Raw genomic sequence first — 24,321 nt, 5'->3', positions numbered from 1 at the left:
TTAAATAGTACAAATTAACAAAAAATGTATTTTAACCAGGGAGGAAGGAATAGATGGGAGATATAACTGACCCAGTTCGCCGCCCTATCATATAATTATACATATGCTTTGCAGACGGTACTTAATTTGAATAAGAAATATTTGTCTGATGTACAATGACTTATTCTGAATATTTCTTCTTATACAAATGGAGTACCGTCTGCAAAGCATGTAATCATATCAATCATATGGTAGGGCGAACCGCGTCCATTTTATCTCCCTTCAATTTCTTACTCCCTGATTCGAACTAAAACTTTAAAATTACAGCTTTGAAATGTCGTCTTCCGTTCCGAACCCACTGTGTACACTCTTCTACCTGCCTGGAACAGGTTTTTCATTTCCTACTATTGACGTAGACGAATTAGAAATCTCTCTACTCTCCTCTTGGTTTTTATGACGAAACTCGAAACTGCGCTAAGATATATATTATTTATCCATTAAAATGGTGACAGATCCTGAGGTGAAAGAAATTCTAGAAAAATTTTATGATTTTCTAAATATGGCTTCTGCCGCATTGACTAGAAATCAAATGAAAATAGTTTTAAAAGAAATGTTGCTGAAGCTTGAGGAAATGAACCAGTTAAAGCAAAACTTTTTAATTCCAGGTGAATTAGTTCAAATTATATTTGACGTAATTGAAATAAAATCTTGTTAAATACCGTAGTAAATATATCCGAGAGATGCCGGCCTGTAATATAATGTCTCCACGAACGCCTACAATACGATGCTAGTTTTAATTGTAGAAAATGATTTTTGAACTTGGTATAGTTTTATAGAACTTGTTTTTTTTACTTATATTTATTGTTTAGTTGTTTCTGAAAACCTGGAAATAGAAGGGTTTGTTTTGAACGCTGAAAACTCTAAATCTTCTCATAAACTTCAGAGGTTAGTTTTTTTAAGACTTTTATTTATTTATTATGGTATCCAGTTCGATACACACAAATAATTTCACTTTCTATGAAGTGGAAATTTGTTGAACTTCTGTTCTGACGTCATCTTACTTGCGTTTAAAAAATCAATACCCCGAGAATAGTAAGAGATTTGACAATTTTATCATCTTGTGACTTATCTAAGAGCTGAAATTTTGTAATCCATACAATCCATAATTTATTTTCTATTCATACAAATTGTATTAATCTGTTTGTCTATTTTGTATTTTTTTTGTTTGTATGATCTTTTCGAATTAACCCCTCGACTGACTGGGGAACCCGGTAAACCACAGAAATGTTTTAAGCTTGGATTATTATTTTTAATTTGAATGAGTTGATTATAATCGAGAAAGTTTAGTTTCCAGGAAAAGCTGGCTTTCCGAGCTAGTTATAAATGAAAATATAGCCTGAGATCAGTTATGAGCAGTGCTTAGGATCCGGATCCGTTGGATCCGCAAGATTTTTGCTTCCTGGATCCAGATCCAATGGGTGAACTATTAACCAAAAACTGCAAAAAAAACTTGTTTTCTCCTAAAACCCAAATTTTAAAAATATCCTCATTTTTAAATGGTTGTGGGATAAAAATAAGGGAAAAAATTAAAACAAAAAATGTGAATATTATTTTTTGTAAAAAAAATCTGAAAGGAATGACCTGGATCCGGATCAAAATTTAATGGATGCTAAGCACTGGTTATAAGTGTAATTTATGTATGCTCAGGACACATGTGATTGATGTTCAAGAAGTTGAGGAAGTAGAACATATTGAAGAGGATGATGGGTCTGCTCTAGAGAATAGAAACCAAGATCAAATTGTTGAAGAGGAGAAAACCAATTTATTCTTTTTCCTTGATGAGAATAATGAAACCATTACTTCAGATCAAATTATTCAAGGTTTGTTATTTAATTTTAAGTTATTCATAGATTACACAGAAGATAAGAGATTTAGAATATTTTCCCCAGATATCTTAATAATTTGACTAGTTTAAGGGGACGTTAGTTCCAAAACTAACACTTGGCCCACTCAGTGTTATTTCTAAAAAAAAATAAAATTTAAAGACTTGGATTTTAGGATTTAAAGATATATACGCATATATATATATATATACGCATGGGGAAGATAACTTTGCTGACTTGGCCCATTTCTAACACTCAATGTTAAAAATGGGCCAACAATTATTTTTTAAACTAATTTCTCCTGAATTTGCTAGTTTATTTTTTACAGAAGATGCAATACTAGGATATCTGCAGTCTGAGGTTAAAATTTAAAATGCTCGATCTCTATTTCCACTGTGCCAACTATTAAATTAAAATAAAATGCTTTATCGCTTATCCTTACTGGGTTCTGACCACCCCGCAACTTAGGATATCCGAGAGTAATCGCTTTAATCCTAAAAAGTTTTGACTTCTTTTTTATCTAAATTCATAATTTATTCAAAAGCTACCAAATTATTCAAGTATGTTTATTGTTCATTTTTCGTCTTTATTTATCATCTTAATTTTCTTTGAACTTCTATTTTAGATTCATCGGAAAACCTAGAAGTAGAAGAGATGGTGGAGGATGTTATTAATCCTCTTGAAGACGACGGCGATGACAAGAACGGGATACTTGAGGAAGTTTGGTCAGATGAAGAGATATTGACAGAACCAGATTCTGAACCTGTTCCCTCTGGCTTAGATTCATCTCCGACAAATCTTTTTATCACAGCCCAGGTAAGCCCTACGAACACATTCACACTTTTAATTAGGGAAAGTAGTTTTTCAATCACTACTTTCTAAACCGGAAATCCTTTCTTGATATATTCCAAATTAGTTCAAATTAGGTAAAGAAAAATAAAACTGGTAATATGATGTTTGCCAACTTTCATTCTCCTCTGTATCATGTTTATTACTTTAACTAGCGTCACATTGCGTAATGTAAACAAACGCATATTTACGTTTAGGATTCCTCCAACCCTCTGTCCTGCTGCCTATGTGATAAATCCTTCAAGTCTGTAAGTGCAGTTGAGCATCATTTACAAACCAAGCACAAGGAGGAGAGGGGAGAAGTTAGAACTAAGATCTACTGCGGAGAGGACGGATGTAACTACTCAACCTTCAGTCAGAACCTTCTCAAGGCTCATATATACTCACACGCTAACAATGCTCCACTCACCTGTCCTGTCTGCGAGAAGGATTATTTAGGTAATTCTTACAAGTTTTAAAATAAAAAAGTAAAGGATGCTTTTTCAGATTATTACTCCGTATTTCATTCTGAAATCACATTATAACTTTTCTTTTATGGTGACACTACTGGAGTCTTAGGCCATCCCTACCACATTTTATTTTATTTGAGATGACAATATCCGAAAATTAACATTTCCGTAAAAGACTAATTCGGAAAAGCAATTTCTGAAATAACGATTGCCTAGTACGGAGTCTAATATTCCGGATTTATCGGGTCGCCATTTTTACCTAATTGCTTCATTTATAATATTCAACAGACTTGAAATTAACAAGTGTTCCTTAGCACACGAAACAACTATTGATTCATATTCTATACTACAGGAGGTCCTAAGGCTCTGAAACAACATATGAAGATACATGAAGTTACTCGAAACTATTTCTGTGATCAGTGCAACAAAACATTCATTAATCAGAGCAGATTAACTCATCACATACAAAACGTTCACTCGAACTCTAATTTCCACTGCGACCAGTGTTCAAAGATGTTTAAATCTAAAGCCAACTTTCATCGGCATATGAGAATACACACTAATGAGAAACCGTTCTCTTGTCCCTACTGTGGATTCTCTAGCAACCATTCAGCAAACCTAACCTCACATGTTAGATCCGTTCATAAACAAACTAATTTCACAACTGGGAAAGAAGAAAAGTCGAGGAAAAAGGCACATTTGCTTAAAAATATTATTGAAAATAAAAGTAGCCGGTTGATAACATCACTCCTGGGTGGATTACCTGTAAACGAGGAAAATGTTTCTCAAAGCCTGGGAAAGAACTTGTTCAGAAAACTAGCTGATGCCGGAGAAATACAGTCGATAAATATTCCTCAACTCGAACAAAATCTTAAACCTAATCCAAATTCTCTGATAAAAGTGAAGACCGCGAAACCTGATTTCTGCCTAAAATCCGCGAAAACTGACAAGATTATTACTGTTACAAACAGCCAGGGACAGCTGGTCAAGGCAGTGGTTAAGTTAAAGAGGAGTAGGGCTGGGGGAGACCAAATTTTACATGTTTGCGTTAAAGATTAATAATTTCAGATTTAGACAAATTTAAAAATGAGTCTGGCGGAGTTACCGTGCTACACTATTATCAATGTTCCGTCTGATTTTGAGACACCAAACGAGATTCAGCTCAAGAATGATCTGGAAAAAGGAGATATCAAGGTAAAAAATTAAGAACAGATAAGATCAAACATAATTACAGAACATTTTTTGAAAATATTCAATTCTCAGGTTAAAACTGAAGCTCTGAAAAAGATAATTTACATGATCTTGAACGGGGAGAAGATACAGAACATGCTCATGAATATTATCAGGTTAAACTATTTACGGATTAAATAGTATTTAAAGGTTTCAAATACAATGAAAATTAAGCCTTGCAACCTCCCGAAAAATCACCAGAAGGACGAAATAGTTTTTTTATGATTAACTTGTGTTCTATTTGGCTCTCTTTTTGCATTTAAACGTATAGGAAGATGCAGACAAACATTGAAGACAGACACAGAATCACAAAGATAGAGAGAAAGACACAGACAGACAATAGAAATACCAGTTTAAAATTTTAAATGATCGAAAATCCTTTTATTAGTAAAAATTTAACCGAAAGTTTTGTTCAGATTTGTTCTGCCGAGTCAGGATCATATGATAAAGAAAATGCTTCTAATCTTTTGGGAGATAGTTCCTAAGACCTACCCAGACGGTAAACTCATGCAGGAGATGATCCTGGTCTGTGACGCCTATAGGAAGGATCTGCAACATCCAAACGAGTTCATTCGAGGATCTACACTCAGGTTCCTGTGTAAACTGAAGGAACCGGAGCTACTTGAACCTCTCATGCCGACTATTCGTTCCTGTCTGGAGCACAGGCACTCATATGTTAGGAGAAACGCGGTGCTCGCCATCTTCACGATCTTTAAGAACTTTGATTTCTTGATTCCTGATGCGCCGGAGCTCATTGCAAACTTTCTGGACAGTGAGCAGGATATGAGCTGCAAGAGGAACGCGTTCATGATGCTGATTCACGCGGACCAGGACAGAGCACTGTCCTTCCTCTCCACCTGTATGGACCAGGTTCAGAACTTTGGAGATATTCTCCAGCTCGTCATTGTCGAGCTCATTTACAGGGTGTGTCATCAGAACCCGTCAGAGAGATCAAAGTTCATCAGATGCATTTATAATCTTCTCAATTCTAGCTCAGCAAGCGTCAGGTTGGTTCAAGATTTCTATAATATCAGGCCCATTTTCTAGTAATTTTAGATTCGATTTTTCTGTTTTCATGAGCTGGGGTCATGGAAGAGGTTTACACAATACGTTTTACGTTTTTTGATACAAACAAACAGACAAGCCAAATATTTTTGAAGGCTAGTCCATCCGCTGGTGGTCTGGGTTCATGTGGACGTTGTTAGATTCTCGTATTTTTAGATTTAAAAGCATAACTTTTTTTTAAAAAAATTATTCTTTTAGATACGAGGCTGCTGGAACCCTAGTTACTTTATCTAGTGCTCCTACAGCTGTCAAGGCTGCAGTCTCAGCTTATATCGATCTGATCGTTAAGGAGAGTGATAACAATGTTAAACTGATCGTCCTGGATCGATTGATTGCTATGAAGGATGTTCCCTCACATGAGAAGGTTCTCCAGGAATCTGTGATGGATATAATGCGAGTTCTCGCCTCTCCTGATCTTGAGGTTAGACGCAAAACTCTAAATATTGCAATGGAGCTGGTTACCTCCAGGAATATTGAGGAGCTGGTTCTTATCCTCAAGAAGGAGATCTCTAAGACCCAGGGGGTTGTGGAGCAGGATGATAACGGAAAATATCGTCAGTTATTGGTTCGAACCCTACACTCTACCTGCATCAAGTTCCCAGATGTTGCCTCCTCCGTGATCCCGCTGCTCATGGAGTTCCTCTCAGACAACAACGAGCTCGCCGCCATGGATGTTCTCATCTTCGTCCGGGAGGTGATGACAAGATTCAGCAATCTTCGTCCGATAATCGTGGAGAAACTCTTGGAATCTTTCTCTTTGATCAGTAGTGTTAAGATTCATCGCGCTGCTCTTTGGATCTTGGGAGAGTTCTGTGAGAAGATTGAGGATATGAGGACCTTCATGGCGGAGATCAGGTTACATAGCCTTACTAAATAAGGGGTTGAGGGATAATTGAAGGGTTAAAGCATAAGTTCGTCAAGATAATATAAAGAATGCTTTTTTGTTTATTTTTTAATTTTTCCAGAATTACTCCCTACATTTTAAAGATTAAACACGATTTTAAGGCAATAATGTAAATCTCTGTCACACTGATCCTATTTAGACAATCCCTGGGAGAACTCCCTCTAGTAGAAGACGAGATGAAGAAAGCTGCTGGTGAAGAACCTCCTGGAGACGAAGGTGTATCCTCTGCACCTGCAGGATCTACGCAGCGTCTTGTAACAGCTGACGGAACTTACGCAACCCAATCTGCGTTCAGCTCCAACCCGGAGAGTGTTAAAAAGAACACCGAAAGGCCTCCTCTACGCAAATATCTGATGGAGGGAGACTTCTTCATTGGCGCTGCCCTGGGTAGTACACTCGCTAAGCTCGCGTTAAGGTTTGCAAGCCTGGTTCAAGATGAGAAGAAGGAGAATAAGTTTAATGCTGAGTGTATGTTTGTAATCACAACAATCATGCACCTGGGAGTATCAGGGCTCCCGGAGAAGAAGATCACTAAAGATGATTTAGATAGACTAAACCTCTGCCTCAAGGTAATAATTAGATAGTAGATGAGATAGAAGACGTAATCACTAGAGTGGTATGGCCCTTTAAACCTTTATCTGAGCAATGATAAAGAAGATATCACAGTTTGAATGTTTATCTGGACAAGTTTTGAATTATGAAAATTTCCTTTTTACTCTTCTGCTGCATAAGCATAAATCTGCAAATCGCTTTTACAGATAACAGCATTTGAAAATAATAAATTTGAATAGAAAATAGGGTAACTCGCTCAATTTTGTCCAGACAGATTTAATTATTAATTATCTAATTAATTATTTTTTTAAAGGGTACCATTTTAAAATTTACATGCCTCTATTGAAATGTATTGTCATTTGAAATTATATCTACAGTCCCTTTAGACAATGATAACTACGAACTGGTCCATTGATGTTAAACATTCAGGTTCTGTCTGACCGGAGTTCTATCCTGGTTCAAGTATTTACCTCGGAGTGCCGGGATGCATTGGAACAAATGCTGGAGGCTCAGGTAGGAATCTTGTCCTGTAAAACATCTCGGCTTGAACTTAATTTATTTTTAATACTTCGACTGTGGTCTGGGTTACCCATAATGTGGCATCTGGTTGACCTTATTTTGTTTTGTATACCTGCTCGTGAAAAGGTTTAAATATAGAGCAACAATTTTATCTTATGCAAATTTAGACATTGGAGAAAATATTAAAGTTATTCAATTATACAATGATACTCTAATGAATTCTGTTTTAAGCCAATTGACAGATTTATATTTATCTTGCTAATTCAGTTACTCTTAAACTTTTTTTACAATGTTAGGTTGTCCTTTAATAATAATAATAATACAGGGTGTCCCCCGACACATATTGAGAAAAGACTTAAAGATTGACTTTTATTTTAAAGATTTAATGGTTAAATGTTATTTAAAAGTTATTTAAAAGCCCATAACTTAAAAGTCCACACATGAAGCTTGAAAGTCGTGCAACTTATCGATTGTTTTGAGATTGCTATCTAAGACCAAAGTCTTAGAATTATCATTTTTTAGTGGGACACCTTTTATACATAATATATATAGATTTTTATTGTTATATTGTTCAAAGAATTGTAACTACTGAGGATCGTCATGATGGCGTGAAACATTATGTTTAGTATAATTCTTTTTTAATAAAAAATGTGAAGATTTCATATAAATAGTATTTTCAACTTTTTTCAGTTTAAATATGCATATATATTTATTCCATGACAAAATGTTTCATGGGTCTAACCCAATCATCATTTGGAATAAAATATATCAGTCTTAACTTGTGTATCGAGAACTCTTGAAATCCTTGGTTTTCTACAATTGAAGATTTCTATATATATATACTTGTCAAACAAATATTAATATTTGAATATTTAGCTCCAGGTTGAGACTAGCGGAACTAAAGGAGAGAAGAAGACTGTAGCAGTTCAACCGGATTCTCCAATCAACTTCCTCCAACTCTCCAAGTTTGATAGTTTAATGGGAGCAGGAGATGTGTTGGATCTATCCCTCTCCGCTGCTCTGGGTACAGGCAAAATCAGCAATGTAGATTTTGCCACCTCGAAGTTGAACAAGGTAAAGATTGAATAAAAAGAATTTAAAATGTTAGATTATTTGTTATTTCGTGTAACAATTAGCAATAACGCGTACTAGAGTGTCTTAGTAAAAGATTTAAGATCAAATTACAAATATAAGAATTAATTTGAAGGTTAACGATGTTTATAAACCTCATAAAATGCAGAGAAGAAAGGAATTTTAAAAAGAGAGTTAGAAACAGGAAAGGGATGGCGAAACAAATCTTTTTTATTAGAGAATTGTATTTAAAAATTGCAGTTTGTAATCAAAGTTGAATATTATAAAATGTAAACCTTGATAAAAGAGATTCTATATTGGATTTGAATTAAGATATTATCAGTTACAAACCTAACTCTTTATATATTGTGAAGGTTACCCAGTTGACTGGACTGTCCGACCCAGTATACTCCGAGGCCTACGTGAACGTGAACCAGTACGATATCGTCCTGGATGTGTTGATTGTGAACCAGACCAGGGACACCCTGCAGAACTGCACCCTGGAGCTCGCTACCCTCGGGGATCTCAAGCTGGTGGAGAAACCTCAGGTAGGATCAACTTTCGAGTTTAAAGAGACACTTCCCAAGTTTTTTAATTATTTATTAGCTAATATGTTACTTTTCTCTAGATAGATAATCCTTAAACAACAATTAGCTACTCCGACTTTGATTTAAATTTGCTTAGATTTTAGAGGGAGTTTTACTAATCTACCCATAGAAAAATCATTAACTATTTTTTTTAACAATTCATTATTTTTGAATTTTTAATCTTTTAAATTCTGGTTTGATTCTCCTTCTTGTCATCGTTTTTTTCCGTCTTACTTTTACTTTTCCTTCTGTTGACTGATAATTTTTAAAGAATATAAGTATTTATTGGGACACTCTGCTCAATTGTAGTTGTAGTTTTCAGTTTTATTGCCTATCCAAGAATGCCAGACTGATTAAAAATTAATTGTAAACTAACTATTCATCTGTTTAGCCGATAGTACTTGCGCCGAACGACTTTGCCAACATCAAAGCTAACGTGAAGGTGGCCTCCACCGAGAACGGAATCATCTTCGGGAATATTGTGTACGATGTGAAGGGTGCTGTTAGTGACAGGAATGTAGTTGTGCTGAATGATATTCATATTGATATCATGGATTATATTGTTCCTGCAACCTGTACTGAGACAGAGTTTAGAAGTATGTGGGCAGAGTTTGAATGGGAGAACAAGGTGGGATATCTTACAGTTTCAAACTTAACCAAATTTTATAAAAACGCAAAAGAAATACTTTCTATAAGCTGATATTTAGTGGGATTTTTTCAATTGTGAAGATTGCGACTTAACCTGGATTAAAAACCGCCAATAGCTTGATAATCAATGAGAAAATTCATGGCCGTAGCTAGGATCCTGGAGGATACAATAAAATATTTTATATTTGTCAGGTGTCCGTAAATACTACCCTGAGCAACTTGAGCGAATACCTTGCCAGCCTTCTCAAGAACACCAACATGAAGTGTCTGACTCCGAATAAAGCTTTGTCTGGAGAGTGTGGATTCATGGCAGCTAATCTTTATGCAAAGGTAGAGTTTTTACAATTCAGGAGAAAAATAACAATCCATAACAAATGGTAAAACTTGTTTGTCTTAAATCTATGATGACAGACAGGTTAAACCTTAGATTCAGCCTTATTGGTGCCACAGGGGTGTATATTTTCCTGAAAATTCATTTCTACCCCCCTCTTTTGAAAATTCCTTTTTTTTCATAAGTTCGGTAAATAAATTAAGTTGTATTCTCTGAATTGAGGAAATTAAAAACATTTAGGTGTAACGTATGAAAAAGGATGAAAAAACTTGCCTCTGCATGTCCAATATTTCATCCCCCCCCCCCCCTCCTATGATGCCATGCAGGATTCGCCGACTTCCCCCCAATTTAAGGAGTAAACCGCAAATACAAGTTTTTTCATTGCAAGACTTTATTTTTTTTTTCGCGGATTTTGTTCATGTTTGATTATGTTGTTTTTTAGTCAATATTTGGCGAGGATGCCCTTGCTAATGTCAGCTTAGAGAGGAATCTATCCAAACCCGATGCACCTGTCACCGGTCATATCAGGTAACATTTGTCATCGTTAAATAAGTTCAACTGATCAGCTGATTTTTCTGAAAATAAGAAAAGCTGAGTTGGGAGCTTATGAATATTTTTCGTTTGTTTATAAATTTCGACCTCAATTAAAATTTAGGTTAACGACTTTTTGATGCCTCTTTTTCCGGACCAGCTTGAAAATAGTAGATTTCTTTCATGAAGCAATCTTTCATGTTTTAAAATGTTTACTATACAAAAAAAGGAAGAAAGTAGTTCTGGGCTGAAAACTTTAGAATAGTGGATATCCAGATCAATGCTTGATCTCCTCTTTTTCTTAATCTCCAGATTGAATAAGGCTTGATAATAATCTTCAGATTAATTAACCAATCGGGATTAAAAATATCCCATTCTAAAGTTTTCAGCTTTGATGAATTTTGAAAGTGGATGTAAAATTATGATTTGATTGCCACTAATTTGATGTCGATCCGATGTTTCATAAAAGAGTTTAAAAGAAAAGCCAGTTTGGTTAAATTTTTTTTTAAAGTTAGTTTCTCTGCTATTTATGTAAAATCAAATGCTATTTATTAACAGTCATTGTATCGATATTGGGATGATTAATGATCAGTGCACAACAATTTCTGTTATTTCAGTTTTTGTTCATTCATAATAGATAAAGCCTGTTCACAGTTTTAAATAATTATTTAAAATCACTATATCAAAAAAGCATTAAAAGTATTAAAAAGTATTTTCAATCAGATTTCATATCAGTATACTTTGCAAGTTAAACTGGAATATTTATTTTGAACAAAAACTTATTTTAATCATTATTTAGTTCGGGGGATTTTAACACTTTATATTTATTACATTTTCTTTAGCACATAACCCTTGCATTTTTTTTTTCTAAATACCATGAAGGCTTCTAACTCCCCCTTACTCCTAATCTTGGCATATAATTAATCCCGAAACTTTTTACAAGTTCTTTAATCTTTTATGATCTAGGATAAGAGCAAAGTCCCAAGGAATGGCTCTCTCTCTCGGAGACAAGATCAATCAATCCCAGAAATCTAGGCATAAGAAACCAACCGTGGCTCAGGGTTAAACTCAACCCTGGCTAGAGCTGAGTTGGAATCCATTCTCAGCTGAATTTTACATTGGATCAATATAGTTTTTTATTTAGTTCCGAACCAGTTTTATCGTGATCATGATGAATTCAAGATTTGTTTTCTAAATTCTATGTATGTATTCTGGAATTCATTTTATTATTAATGTTTGACTGTTTGTGTCGAACATTTTAAAATTTGGTTTGTGTGAAATAAAGATATATTTAATAATCTACATATTTTGCAATCTATTTATTAAATATTTTCTTTTTTTCTTTTATGTATATTTATTGTTTAATTATGAAATATGCCCATTTTTCCGAGTTGCTCATTCATAATATTTTATTCTGGTTACTTTGTTTCATTTTGCTCTCGTTAAATGTTATGCTGATTAACGATATCATTAAAAAAGATTCATTCCAATCGTTTATTTAGCCGGTCTACAAAATATGTTCATTTATAACAGTTCGTATCTAATATTGCAGCTAGCATTATAAAATATCTAAGTCGGATTTTTTTTAACAACGCTTATAATCTTAATAAAGAAATTACAATATATTAGACACACATCGAACTCTTCTTTTCCAATTTCTATTTTATCATTTTTGATGTACTTGTAAATGCTAAAAATCAATCCTCTCTGTCTTAGGAGTCATTTTTCTTGATAAAAAATGCCTACATTTTAATGTATTATGCAATGATACATTTTTTAATCTTTATTGTTGATGTTGTGAGAAAAACTCGACTGAACTCTTTAATTCAGTTTTTATTATTTTTATTTTCCTTATAAAAAGTTTCTATCGTTATAATTATATTATCGTTATATCGTTATATATCCATGGTTATAAGTAACAATAATATGAATACTGGAGTTTGTCAGTATTTGCCGCGGTATTCTGCAGGGGCGGTTTCAGTTGTAAACAGTAGAGCTACCTGTACACACATCCTTACAACATTCTCTTCAAGATTTGGAAAATTCAACTTTTTAGAATTTGACACGATTTTTTTATTTCTCCTGAAAGTCATATTTATTTAGCTTGGGTTTTGTATCGCGTTGGAGATTTTCTACGTGTGTCGTCATATGACCAGTTTCTTCATTTTATCATCAGATATTTTCAGAAAAATGGAGTTTGCTAAACCTGGAGATTTGGTGCTTAGTTCTGAAGTGTACAGTCACATTGTAAATGGAAAGGTTCGGAGTGAAGTCTGTGATCATTGTCTGATCCGTCCTGGAATATATTCTGAGATCCAACCCGTCTCAATCCTTAGAAGATGCAGTAGTTGTCAGGTATTGTACATTTCCTCGGATAGATATGACATAAAGAAAATATCTTTGGTTTAGATAGTTGGATTTTATTTTATGTTTATGTAAAAGTAAAATCACGACATAGCAGTTGTCCAGCAGTTGTCCTGAATTATACTATGACTTATTGGCCAATTTCTTATTCATGTTACCATAGATACAACTATATGTCTTATCTATCTATCTACACTGCTTTTGTAAAGCTTAACCATAGTGTGACTATGGCTCTACCTAAGGTAGAAAGTCTAAGAAATTGGCCATGTGAGGCAGTGACTTAAATAATTTTCACATCTCGCGTTCTTATTACTTGCAATACTATATGATTTAGAAGAAGTAAAAATTATTAATTTAAGCGAAATTACGACCTGTGATTTTTTATATTCGACCTGCTGCATTAAACATAATATTTAAACATAATCTTAATAAATTGTATGAATTCTTAATTTCAGAGGTAGGGCAGCGAACCATGAAATTTTTATTTAATTGTTCTTTCTAAAAGTCTCATCCTTTGCCGGTAACACTTTTTAAAGCTTGACTTTATTGTACTTTTGTCTCCTAGATTGTGTATTTCTGCAGCCGTGAATGTCAGAAAAGTTCTTGGAAGGAGCATAAAGTTGAGTGTGCATACTTGAAGAAGATTAGTCCGAGGATACCCCCAGATACAGTCAGGTTAGTTCAGTCCTGAGATAGACCTGGATACAGTCAGGTTAGTTCAGTCCTGAGATAGACCTGGATACCGTCAGGTAAGTTAAGTCCTGAGATAGACCTGGATACAGTCAGGTAAGTTCAGTCCTGAGATAGACCTGGATACAGTCAAGTTAGTTCAGTTCTGAGATAGACCTTGATACAGTCAGGTTAGTTCAGTCCTGAGATAGACTCAAATTTAGTCAGGTTAGTTCAGTCCTGAGATAGACCTTGATACAGTCTGGTTAGTTCAGTCCTGGGATATACCCGGATACTGTTAGGTTAGTTTAGTCCTGATATAGACCCAGATTATGTCAAATTAAATCAGTCCTGAGATAGACACGGATAGAGTCAGGTTAGTTCAGTCCTGGGATATACCCGGATACTGTTAGGTTAGTTCAGTCCTAAGATAGACCCAGAAACGGTTAGGTTAGTTCAGTCCTGAGATATACCCGGATACAGTCAGGTTAGTTCAGTCCTGAGATATACCCGGATACAGTCAGGTTAGTTCAGTCCTGAGATATACCCGGATTCAGTCAGGTCAGTTCAGTCCTGAGATATACCCGGATTCAGTCAGGTCAGTTCAGTCCTGAGATAGACCCGGATACAGTCAGGTTAGTTCAGTCCTGAGATATACCCGGATACAGTCAGGTTAGTTCAGTCGTGAAATATACCCAGATACAGTCAGGTTAGTTCAGTCTTGAAATATACCCAGATACAGTTAATTATAAGTGAGAAATCCTAGATCAATAAGTTTTCTGTTAAAGGTTAATGATCCGGGTCCTACTAAAGCTCGATAAAGGTGGTATGCATGGAGAAACCCTTCCAGACGGAACCCTGCGTAGGTTTTCCGATCTTCTAACCCACGAGACGGAGATACTCAAGTGCCCGAAAAGATCTGAAGCTTTTCAGCATTTCCTCCAACTTGTGGAAATATGCTTCAGCAAGGAGAAGTTCCAACCTACTCTTGTCTTTCAGGGATACATGTTCAAGCTTTGTTTAATATATAAACTACAGGACAGTACTCAATATATAAACTACAGGACAGTACTCAATATATAAACTACAGGACAGTACTTGATATATAAACTACAGGACAGTACTCAATATATCTCAAATGAGATTACTTCTCTGTTAAACTCCAGTGCTAAGTCGAGAAAACTTTTTAAGCTTTAAGTCACTTGAAAAAGTTTCTAGTTTGATTGTCTTGTATATTTGTATTACATGGTGTACTGCAGAATAATCTTAAATATATATATAGCTAGATGTACTGTAGGATAATCATGAATAAATGTATGGCTAGGTGTACTGCAGGATAATCTTTAATATATATATGGCTAGATGTACTGCAGGATAATCATGAATATATGTATGGCTAGGTGTACTGCAGGATAAGCTTGAATATGTGTATGGATAGATGTACTGCAGGATAATCTTGAATATATTTATGGCTAGATGTACTGCAGATAATCCTGAATATTTGTATGACTAGGTTTACTGCAGGATAATCTTAAATATATGTATGGCTAGGTGTACTGCAGGATAATCTTTAATATATATATGGCAAGGTGTACTGCAGGATAATCATGAATAAATGTATGACTAGGTGTACTACAGGATAATCTTTAATATATATATGGCAAGGTGTACTGCAGGATAATCATGAATAAATGTATGGCTAGGTGTACTGCAGGATAATCTTTAATATATATATATAGCTAGATGTACTGCAGGATAATCATGAATATATGTATGACTAGGTGTACTGCAGGATAATCTTGAATATATGTATGACTTGATGTACTGCATGATAATCTTGAATATATGTATGACTAGGTGTACTGCAGGATAATCTTGAATATTTGTATGACTAGGTGTACTGCATGATAATCTTGAATATATGTATGACTAGGTGTACTGCAGGATAATCTTTAATATTTGTATGGACAGGTGTACTGCATGATAATCTTGAATATTTGTATGACTAGGTGTACTGCAAGATAATCTTGAATATTTGTATGACTTTATGTACTGCAGGATAATCTTGAATATTTATATGACTAGGTGTACTGCAAGATATTGATAAACTCTGTTGATATAACAGATGATATGCAGGAGAGTGTTGGAACCGGTTTATATCTCGCACTCAGGCAAATTTTTTATAAAATATGTTTGTTTTTCTCCAAACAAACTTTTTCCTCCTCCCCTCCATTTAAAAATACCCCAGTTTGTCATGTTATGTCGACTGAGTGTGTATCTGTTTTTTTTTTAATGGTTTTTGTTCTACAAGATAATTTCATACTCTTTTTGTCATTGATTATTACATGAACTAAGTTTTGATCAGGTATCGTCACAAGTACTAGCAATAAGCATGTTAGTCAGGGAACACAAATTTGACATGTTCCTCAGCCTAAACTAATAAAGACCAGTAATACGATGCAATTAGCTTCTTGAAGTGCATAGTGTAAACCCCCGTTTTGTTTTATATCTAAATTATTATGAAAAGTAAATTTCTGTTAAAGATTATATATTTATATAAAAAAACTGATTAGTGCTGTGGATCATTCTTGCAAACCTAATGTAAACGCAATCTTTAATGGCCGGACGGTAGAATTGAAAGCCCTTGAACCTATCCCAGCTCCTTGGTTCGATAACTGCAGAATATCCTACCTAGCTCCCGTCCTACCTAGAGACGAGAGAAGAAAGGTTCTCCAAGACCAGTATTACTTCAAGTGTGAGTGTTCCTACTGCTCCGCGGATACCCCTAGGATTGAACCTAGCCTTCTTTGTCCTAACTGTGATACCACCATTCTTCTTAGCTCTGAAACCTGTGATAAATGTAGAATAACTTTAACACTAGATAGAATAAAGGACTACTACTCATGGAGTGATCAAGCTCAGCAACTTCTCGCACAAAATGCGTCAGATTCGGAGATCTTTGAAGTTTTCCTCTCCGGTGCCAAACTCTGCGGAACTAATGACAGTGTGATGTTGAAAGTATCTGAGGAAACCTGGAAGCGTGCCTTGAACCTGGGAGATATGGATCTCTGCGTAGAAGGATTGAAACAGATGCTTCCACTGCAGAGACTGTACTATCCGGAGAACTCAATTCTACTCTGGAACAGTCTGGCTTTGCTCTCTAAGGCACTTTTTAGCTTGGAGAGGGTTGAGGAAGGAAGAACATATTTCGCAGAGGCACTCTCCATCCTTAAACTCTCATACGGAGAGGAACATAACCTCCACAAGTATATGCTCTCCTATGTTCTGTGAGTAGGGGAGCATATTGTACCTGAACTCAGAATTTCCTATTTTCAGATAATGATCTGATGAAAATGTCCGACCATGAACGAGGGGAGGATTCGGAAAGGCCTGAGCCGCCTCCTCGCGCTGGCAAGCGGAAAGGCTCGGAGTGGGAGATCCTCGGAAATCTGGAGAAAGGGGTTCACTACACCATAAAACCAAAGAGGTAAGTAAAATCATTATTATTTTTATCTTTTTTATTTTTAAACTAAATTAATCTCTAGATATGAAGGATATTTGTCTAAGCGAAGAAAATGGCCGTTGAAAGGTTGGCACAAAAGATATTTTATCATGGAGTTGGGAGTTCTAACTTACGGGAAAACCAAGACGGATATTACTCGAGGAAGAACTCTAGGTATATTTTTAGAACATGTTATTGTACTACAATTTAAAGGGACCGTCATTGTAATTTTATGTGACCCTCAATTACAACAGGGTCATGCCTGATTTACAACAATACCCTTTAAATCTTTGATCAATAATGTGGAAGATATCGTCGTTTTCTGTCTAGAAAGTTGTTTGAAAGAAAGTTATTTTCTCCATTGAATCCGTTGCAAGAATTATGCAAGTATCTTTTATGGAGAATCCATAATCGAAAAAACTGAATTTTAAAAGAGAAATAAATGATATCACAACTTTTCTTGATCTGATAAGACAAAGCTGTTAATGGTATCGTTATCAATGAGAAATGCCACTTTAGAAATAGAGGGTCATTGGAAAATAGTTTTATTCAATCTGTTATTCAGACTTTTTTTTTGGGGGGGGGGGGAATAGTTTATAAGAAAATTTTGAAAATCTCAGTGAATTTTGCTTGATCAAACGCTAATTAGTCATTTATCATGAGATCAACGTCAATAAAAAAAGTTAACTTAAATTAAATTAAATATTCAGGAAAGTTTAATATTGGCGAGGCTGTGATCTCTGCAAACTATGCTGATAAGAGGATTGATATTGATGCAGATGAGAGTGTGCATCATGTCAAGGCGGAGAACTTGGAGGAGTTCGGTCTGTTCTTGGAGCAACTTCAGCAGCATAGGCTTTATACGCAGAATATTTCAAACAATGGACAGGTATCTCAATAATTAAATGTCCAAATAAATGTTAAGAAAGAAAGAAAATTGTTAACTAGATCCCTAACGAAATAATATGAGTTCAAAGCTTACTTTAAAATAAATTTTTTAGGCGGCAATTCTCTCTCTAGAGGAGGGAAGTGCTTCTCCTATCGGTATTGGAACCTTACCTCGTGGGATTCGAACTGGGAGATCAAACCTTATCGGAGAATTCGCACAGTTAGACGAGAGTATTAACGCACACATGGAGCACATGAACAACCAACTGTCCTCTCTCCTCGACATGGTCAATAAACTGGAGGACACGGAGCACACCGGGCACAAGAAGAAACTGTTCCAACTGAGAAAGAAAAAGTCTACTGGAGTTTCTAGTTCTAATTGTAAAACAAGCAACACCTCGGAGCGGGATAGAGCTAGTCCAGTTCTATCAACTCTAGGTTCTCATGATATGGATATTGATCAACTGTCCGTGACACTCTCTGGAATGGCTCAATTATCCAGCTCCAACCCGAGCTTGAACACGCTGAGCAGTACAGGGCGTCCTGTCAGTTTACCACCTGATAGTACTCTTCACAGAGCTATGAAGGTTGGTTCGGCTCATGATGCTTCTACTAAGGAAGATATTCTTCAACTATCCAACGATATTCTTACAGATCTGAACAACATGACTACTAGATATAACAAGCAGAGAGATCACATCAAGATGCTTCTTGAGACAGAATCCAAGACGAGTAGTCTACAGCCCCAGGTTGGGCTTGTTGCCTCGCTCAGGCAATCCTTGAACACAACCTTACAGCAGAACACCCAGCTCAAGAATAAACTGGCCAGAATTCATGCAGAATCAGAGACAGGAGATATACCTACGCTTAATGCACCGTCAGATTCTACATTGACCAGAGGATTGAACGGTTCTCTCTCCTACTCGTCCTCTTGTATCTCGGAGTTCTTCGATGCTCGTGAGTATGCGGATAGTGGAGAGGAGACGGACGATGGATTATCAGATTCTGATATCAGCGACACTGCCGAGTCTGGTACCGAGGAGGATGACAACATGTTCATTGAAGCAACATCTACCGCTGTTATTCAAGAGGATTCTCAGGATAAAGCTGGAACCATGGCTCTGACAGGAAGAAGAAGAACTCTCCCTGTACCTAAAACCGAAACTGAAGGAGTTAACTTGTGGAATCTTCTTTGCAAGAATATTGGGAAAGATCTGTCTAAAATATCTATGCCTGTTACTCTAAACGAACCCTTGTCTACCCTACAGCGTTTATGTGAAGAGCTGGAGTATACTGAGCTACTGGAGAAGGCTGTAAAAGGAGAAACACCGCTAGAGAGGTTGCAGTGGGTGGTTGCTTTCTCTATCAGTTCTTATGGATCCTGTAATGCCAGAGCTAGTCATAAACCCTTTAATCCGTTGCTGGGGGAAACATTTGAATGTGTCCGGGATGATAAAGGATTCAGGTTTATATCTGAGCAGGTTTCACATCATCCTCCTATCTCAGCTGCTCATGCATCTGGAGCAGGATGGGAGTGGGCACAAAACCTAAGAATAAGATCTAAGTTCTGGGGTAAGTTTAATGATTTAATTGGGAAATAACAAATTTAATAATGATAACAATTTTTTAAATTATACTTTGATAGTCATAAAAAATCAGTTTACAAGATAAAATTCATTTTAGGAAAATCTATGGAATTTCAACCTGAAGGAAATGTATCCTTGAAGCTGATGAAGAACGGTAAAGAAGAAGTGTACACCTGGAACAAAGTTACCAGTTGTATCCACAACCTTTTAGGAGCAGAGCGATGGGTTGACCTTTACGGAGAATCCGTGATTAACTGCGAGGAAACCGGTTTGTCTGCTAGAATACAGTTTGTGAAAGCAAGCTACTGGTCGACTAAACGTCACGAACTCTTTGGAACCATCACGGACCCGAGCTCAAACATCCTGCAGAACCTGTTTGGGAAGTGGAGTGAGGCGTTGTATGTTGGAAAGGCTCCGTCTGCCAAGTGTATCTGGAGACCTGGATCTCTACCAGAGGATGCTCAGCTCTACTACGGGTTCTCCAGGTACAGATTTTAATCCATGTCAGAATTATTCTAATTCCAAAATTTCCCTGAGTCATATAATATATTCTTAGTGGCAATTAGCCAAATGTACAATTTCTCAAGTAACTCTCTTATTAATATTTGTCCTCCTAATCTTACTAATTCTAACTTATTAACATGTTGATAATTTTTCTTTTTGAGGGAAGATTTAACTTGGAAAATGCACAATATGGAGAAACCAGTTGGGATAAAATTACATTAAAAACATGCATATCGAAATCGCTCAAGGGAAAATGTTTTGTTGGAAAGGTATAGGTTCAGTAAGAAATGTATTCAGCAATAAATGAATTGCATAATCTCAGGTTTGCAATTGAGCTGAATGAGCTGATGCCCGCGGAGGCTCCCCTGCTCCCTCCTACGGACGTGAGGTGGAGACCGGATCAGAGAGCTCTAGAGGACGGAAAGATCGGAGAAGCGGAGAATATTAAACTAGGCGTGGAGCAGGCTCAGAGGGATCGAAGGAAGCAGAGGGAGACAGGGGAGGTAATGAAACAGATTAAACCTAGATTTAATTAAAAACCAGAAATGGTTAAACCATGTATGGCTAGTTAATTACTACTCTAGTCCGCTATCGGCCACATTAGAATGTCAGTTCAAGTTTCCGTTCATTTATTTAGTCTTTTATTATGAAGTGTTAGAATATTAATTTAATTTAACTGTGACAAACTCCTTTTACATAATTCCGTTCAATGAAATTATATATTTTTTAAGCTCGTGATCAATAAATCATTCAATACTTATATAATGGTCTGGGGTAAACTATATTCAGATTAAAACTTTACTGGCTTCATATATATATTTGATATCTTTATTGCATAGTCATAAATGGATCAAATGTTTTATTTTAAAAAGAAGTATTTTATTGTAAAAAAACAATATTATAATCTTCCTAATGTTTAGTTGAAAGGGTACTCTGCTCTGTGGTTTAACGAGGACCTGGAGAACATTGAGGCGGATCCAGATGATGAATCAAAACCTGATAAATGGTCCTTCAACCATACATACTGGAAGAAGAGAAACGAAGGCTTTCATGGTATTCAGTTTGAACCATTGTGGTGAGAAACTGGTCATGATATTTAGTTTAAACCACTGTCGTGAGAACCTCGTTATAATACCCGAGTATTTAGATTCAACGTTTAAACTCCAAGAATCATATGCGTAGCATTTTCTGTGACAAATAGCATAAAATTCTTTATTTTATATTCTTAGATAAGAAACTATACCTAGAGCCTAGAATCTAGGATAACTAGTGATTATTTTACAACATAACTCCTGCTCTTTTATATATATATTTTCGGCAGATATCGACCAAATCATTGTGAATATTGAACCGACCCCTGTAGCGCAACCAGGCAGGCATTGTGATTGAAATTATTGTACAATTAACGTTCCCGGTTTTTTTTTATGGTTTTACCAAAAGCAAGCTAATCTGTTTGAATTGGTACCTTGAAAAATGCAAATTTTTTATTTTATATATTTTAGTACATCTATGAGCTGCAATTTACATTTTTTATTAAACGATGAGAAGTAAATCAAGCAAGGATACAAATGTATAAAGCTCTATGCATTCAATACATAAACTTGACATTTCAATTTAGTAAAAATGAGATTTAACATTTCAAAATATTGTTTTCCCGGGAGTTTTTCAAATCTAATGCAGTACACTAAATCCAAATTTGTCTTTAGTACACTGTACATATTTACATTGCACTGTACATAGACGTATACAGTTGTACAACAAGATATGGTTTATCTCTTGTAAAAAAATCTACTTAAGGCAATATAATTGCTCTATGCTCAGCTTTTCCCCAGCCTTCAGCCTATGTCGTATGTAATGATATGAAAATCTAAAAAATTGAATGAATTATCGGAACCTGGCGCTTTATGAATATGATTCTCAATCCCAACAGAGATTAATTTTACCCAGTCGAATAATATTTGTGATTGAATATTTATTAGAATTTTATTTAATAAACGTGATAATTTTATTAAAAGTGAAACACATAATTGGATGAAAGTATAATGTTGTATATGTAAAGATTCCTATTGTTAATGATTCTCTGTTGGCATGGAAAGTGGCCTAGAGGGTACACAAACTAATTATCGAGGAGACTTTTAGAAAATATCGAGTATTTGTAAAAACGATTCCCCATTAGAATTACGTCTAACCACCAACCAACTCCACATACACAGCTCAAACTAACCCAAAAAGCTTGGAACTAACCTATTTTAAAAATACAATTTTAGTTCGAAAAACCCATAGATCAAATGAAACTTAAGTCAGATTCCTCTAGGTCGGGATGAGCTGATAGCGATATTTTTACCTTTAGTAAAAAGTTAAATCAATAATTTTCTTCGAAATTGATAACATGGTCTCACGCAGATTCCTGGAACTGGTGTTTTTTATTCTTTACTTCCGGATTTGTGCGTGAAGGCTAGGTTTTGACATTTAAGCTGTATTTGTTTAACTTGTTCATGTTTTTAAGCTGTATTTGTTTGACTTATTTATGTTTTTTCTTCCTATTTTTTTTAATCTATCCGACGTCTGGTTTATGTAAGATACATAACTTATTCCGCACAATTTCTCTAAAGCTTGAATATGTAGAGTTGAACTAACCGTACTTAGTTTAACAACTAGAGGGCGAAACTTTCGTGATGAATATCCGGCTAAACAACAGGTCCCATAAAACATGACAGTTCAGAGACGACTTGAATATCGTCTTTGATCATAGATATTTGATTAATTTTAATTTTAATTTTAATTTTGAAAGCACATTTTGAAATTCAAAGGCTAGGGCAATTTTGTGTTTATTGATTCAAGAATTCTACCTCTAAAATTGGTTTATGAGTGCGGCAAATTATTTTAAAGATCAAATATGACATTAAAGTCGTCTCTTAACTGTAATGTTTCGAGGGAAACCCTGTAGAATTCTTAGGCCCAGCCGGTTTCGTGCATCACTTCTTCCTCTGCGTATAATCAGCTAAGCCCAGGAATCAAAGGCTATTAGCCAGATATCCAACACAAGAGGTTTGCCCAAAGCCAATTGTTCTAATAATTTCATGTCAATGTTAAAATAATTTCCTGTTGAATATCTGGCGTAGCTAGTATTCCTGGGCTTAGCCGGTGTCGTGCATTTCTTCTTTCTCGTGGATACCAGCTAAGCCCAATCATAGGCATAGCCAGATATCCAACTCAAGAGTTAAAATAATGTCATGTTTCTCTTAACTTTCCGGGTTCAGTCTCTCCATACTATTTGTCTAATTTCAGTTCTCTTTTATCAGAGATTTATCACAACTACAAGATTCAGTAAATTGATAAGTGTCAAGGTTTTTGTTGTTTGGACAGAAAGATGTCCAGTTTCATTGCAAAGAAGTCTGTATGTAGATAAAATGAAATTTGACAGTGAGGTCGCAGAGGGAGTGGGTACAGAGCAACATGAATTCGCAAAATGAACTCCTAGCCAATGTTGTTGTTGTAGCTTCCTTGGCCTTGGTCAGAATCTTTGAGTTCCTCCACTCCAAGGAAATTAGAGGCTTCGATAGGGTGGGTCCATAGGCTGGTTGGATTTGCTTGACAATTAAGCAGGTGGTTTGTATCATGAGGTGTGGTTTGACATTTGGGACACTTTTTTTCAATTTTATCATCTAATCGGTTGAGGTAGAAGTTGAGGAGTCCTGAGAAGCTACTCCTGCCAATCAAAATCATCTCCGTGCCTTGCGTTACGTCTCCAAGTCTTCGCAACTTCAGCATTCTTATCTATAATAACAAATATTTCTCCAATAAAATAATATTTGGCTTTTACATCCATCAAAAACTTTTTATTGAAAAATCTAAACATGATGATAAAGTTTATGATGTTATAAAACAATATGTATGAAAACTCTACTTTAATAGAGATTAAGACTTCTATTGTTAATTTTCTAAATTTCACAAATTCCTAAACTTGTGAATAAAACGTTATTTTGCAAGAGGTGAATCCTATACAACCCTGAAAACAGCTTTCATTTCCGGATAAACGGGAACTGAAACTTTAGAACAAATCTATGCCAATATTCTTTCTTTTTATTTTCTTCTGTTTAAAAATTGGGAACGTAATTAAAATATCTTAATTCATGGGGCATCCCTTAGTTGCGCGCCTTGATAACTTAATGATTTTAAAACCATCTTTTTTACAATCGCTAATAAAATA

The 24,321-nt window shown here is 35.5% G+C and overlaps 4 protein-coding genes across 5 annotated transcripts; all 4 read left to right on the top strand.

Moving 5' to 3' along the window:
• The first annotated feature begins 298 nt into the window (after positions 1 to 298).
• On the top strand, positions 299 to 4,229 carry LOC111694949 (zinc finger and BTB domain-containing protein 24). 2 transcript variants are annotated; one of them, XM_023464034.1, is made up of 6 exons: positions 299 to 368; positions 849 to 924; positions 1,687 to 1,859; positions 2,488 to 2,678; positions 2,909 to 3,149; positions 3,513 to 4,229. In XM_023464034.1, exons 1-6 carry the CDS (start codon positions 314 to 316, stop codon positions 4,217 to 4,219), a joined length of 1,443 nt encoding a protein of 480 aa, XP_023319802.1. In that variant the 5' UTR covers positions 299 to 313; the 3' UTR covers positions 4,220 to 4,229. The 2 variants fall into 2 exon arrangements, with proteins under 2 accessions (XP_023319802.1, XP_023319801.1); XM_023464033.1 differs by lacking the exon at positions 299 to 368 and adding an exon at positions 379 to 644.
• Positions 4,223 to 11,831, top strand: LOC111694948 (coatomer subunit beta). Its single transcript, XM_023464032.1, has 12 exons — positions 4,223 to 4,354; positions 4,424 to 4,506; positions 4,807 to 5,397; positions 5,654 to 6,310; positions 6,499 to 6,928; positions 7,341 to 7,424; positions 8,307 to 8,504; positions 8,876 to 9,049; positions 9,480 to 9,716; positions 9,929 to 10,066; positions 10,510 to 10,595; positions 11,565 to 11,831. Exons 1-12 carry the CDS (start codon positions 4,247 to 4,249, stop codon positions 11,662 to 11,664), a joined length of 2,886 nt encoding a protein of 961 aa, XP_023319800.1. The 5' UTR covers positions 4,223 to 4,246; the 3' UTR covers positions 11,665 to 11,831.
• Positions 11,832 to 12,368: 537 nt separating this feature from the next.
• Positions 12,369 to 16,968, top strand: LOC111694947 (histone-lysine N-methyltransferase SMYD3-like). The gene is made up of 5 exons (XM_023464031.1): positions 12,369 to 12,953; positions 13,528 to 13,637; positions 14,420 to 14,630; positions 15,717 to 15,802; positions 16,205 to 16,968. Exons 1-5 carry the CDS (start codon positions 12,747 to 12,749, stop codon positions 16,920 to 16,922), a joined length of 1,332 nt encoding a protein of 443 aa, XP_023319799.1. The 5' UTR covers positions 12,369 to 12,746; the 3' UTR covers positions 16,923 to 16,968.
• Positions 16,959 to 22,119, top strand: LOC111694946 (oxysterol-binding protein-related protein 6-like). Its single transcript, XM_023464030.1, has 7 exons — positions 16,959 to 17,118; positions 17,177 to 17,307; positions 17,844 to 18,022; positions 18,135 to 19,593; positions 19,705 to 20,092; positions 20,434 to 20,614; positions 21,032 to 22,119. Exons 1-7 carry the CDS (start codon positions 16,979 to 16,981, stop codon positions 21,188 to 21,190), a joined length of 2,637 nt encoding a protein of 878 aa, XP_023319798.1. The 5' UTR covers positions 16,959 to 16,978; the 3' UTR covers positions 21,191 to 22,119.
• Positions 22,120 to 24,321: the final 2,202 nt, after the last annotated feature.

This window comes from Eurytemora carolleeae, unplaced genomic scaffold (genome assembly GCF_000591075.1).
Source record: "Eurytemora carolleeae unplaced genomic scaffold, Eaff_2.0 scaffold192, whole genome shotgun sequence".
Classification (NCBI taxonomy): domain Eukaryota; kingdom Metazoa; phylum Arthropoda; class Copepoda; order Calanoida; family Temoridae; genus Eurytemora; species Eurytemora carolleeae.
Note: the sequence above shows the minus strand (reverse complement) of the source record. Positions and strands in the feature narration are given on the sequence as shown.

What these genes read in the sequence shown, in the direction of transcription:
- LOC111694949 (XM_023464033.1), top strand. Translation starts at nt 482, where the DNA reads ATGGTGACAGATCCTGAGGTGAAAGAAATTCTAGAAAAATTTTATGAT. An exon ending in TCTTCTCATAAACTTCAGAG is followed by an intron (nt 925 to 1,686) that starts GTTAGTTTTTTT and finishes ATGTATGCTCAG; the next exon opens with GACACATGTGATTGATGTTC. An exon ending in ATCTTTTTATCACAGCCCAG is followed by an intron (nt 2,679 to 2,908) that starts GTAAGCCCTACG and finishes ATTTACGTTTAG; the next exon opens with GATTCCTCCAACCCTCTGTC.
- LOC111694948 (XM_023464032.1), top strand. Translation starts at nt 4,247, where the DNA reads ATGAGTCTGGCGGAGTTACCGTGCTACACTATTATCAATGTTCCGTCT. An exon ending in CCACCTCGAAGTTGAACAAG is followed by an intron (nt 8,505 to 8,875) that starts GTAAAGATTGAA and finishes TATATTGTGAAG; the next exon opens with GTTACCCAGTTGACTGGACT. An exon ending in AGTTTGAATGGGAGAACAAG is followed by an intron (nt 9,717 to 9,928) that starts GTGGGATATCTT and finishes TATATTTGTCAG; the next exon opens with GTGTCCGTAAATACTACCCT.
- LOC111694947 (XM_023464031.1), top strand. Translation starts at nt 12,747, where the DNA reads ATGACCAGTTTCTTCATTTTATCATCAGATATTTTCAGAAAAATGGAG. An exon ending in ATACCCCCAGATACAGTCAG is followed by an intron (nt 13,638 to 14,419) that starts GTTAGTTCAGTC and finishes TTTCTGTTAAAG; the next exon opens with GTTAATGATCCGGGTCCTAC. An exon ending in GGTTTATATCTCGCACTCAG is followed by an intron (nt 15,803 to 16,204) that starts GCAAATTTTTTA and finishes AAAACTGATTAG; the next exon opens with TGCTGTGGATCATTCTTGCA.
- LOC111694946 (XM_023464030.1), top strand. Translation starts at nt 16,979, where the DNA reads ATGAAAATGTCCGACCATGAACGAGGGGAGGATTCGGAAAGGCCTGAG. An exon ending in TACTCGAGGAAGAACTCTAG is followed by an intron (nt 17,308 to 17,843) that starts GTATATTTTTAG and finishes TTAAATATTCAG; the next exon opens with GAAAGTTTAATATTGGCGAG. An exon ending in AGCAGAGGGAGACAGGGGAG is followed by an intron (nt 20,615 to 21,031) that starts GTAATGAAACAG and finishes CCTAATGTTTAG; the next exon opens with TTGAAAGGGTACTCTGCTCT.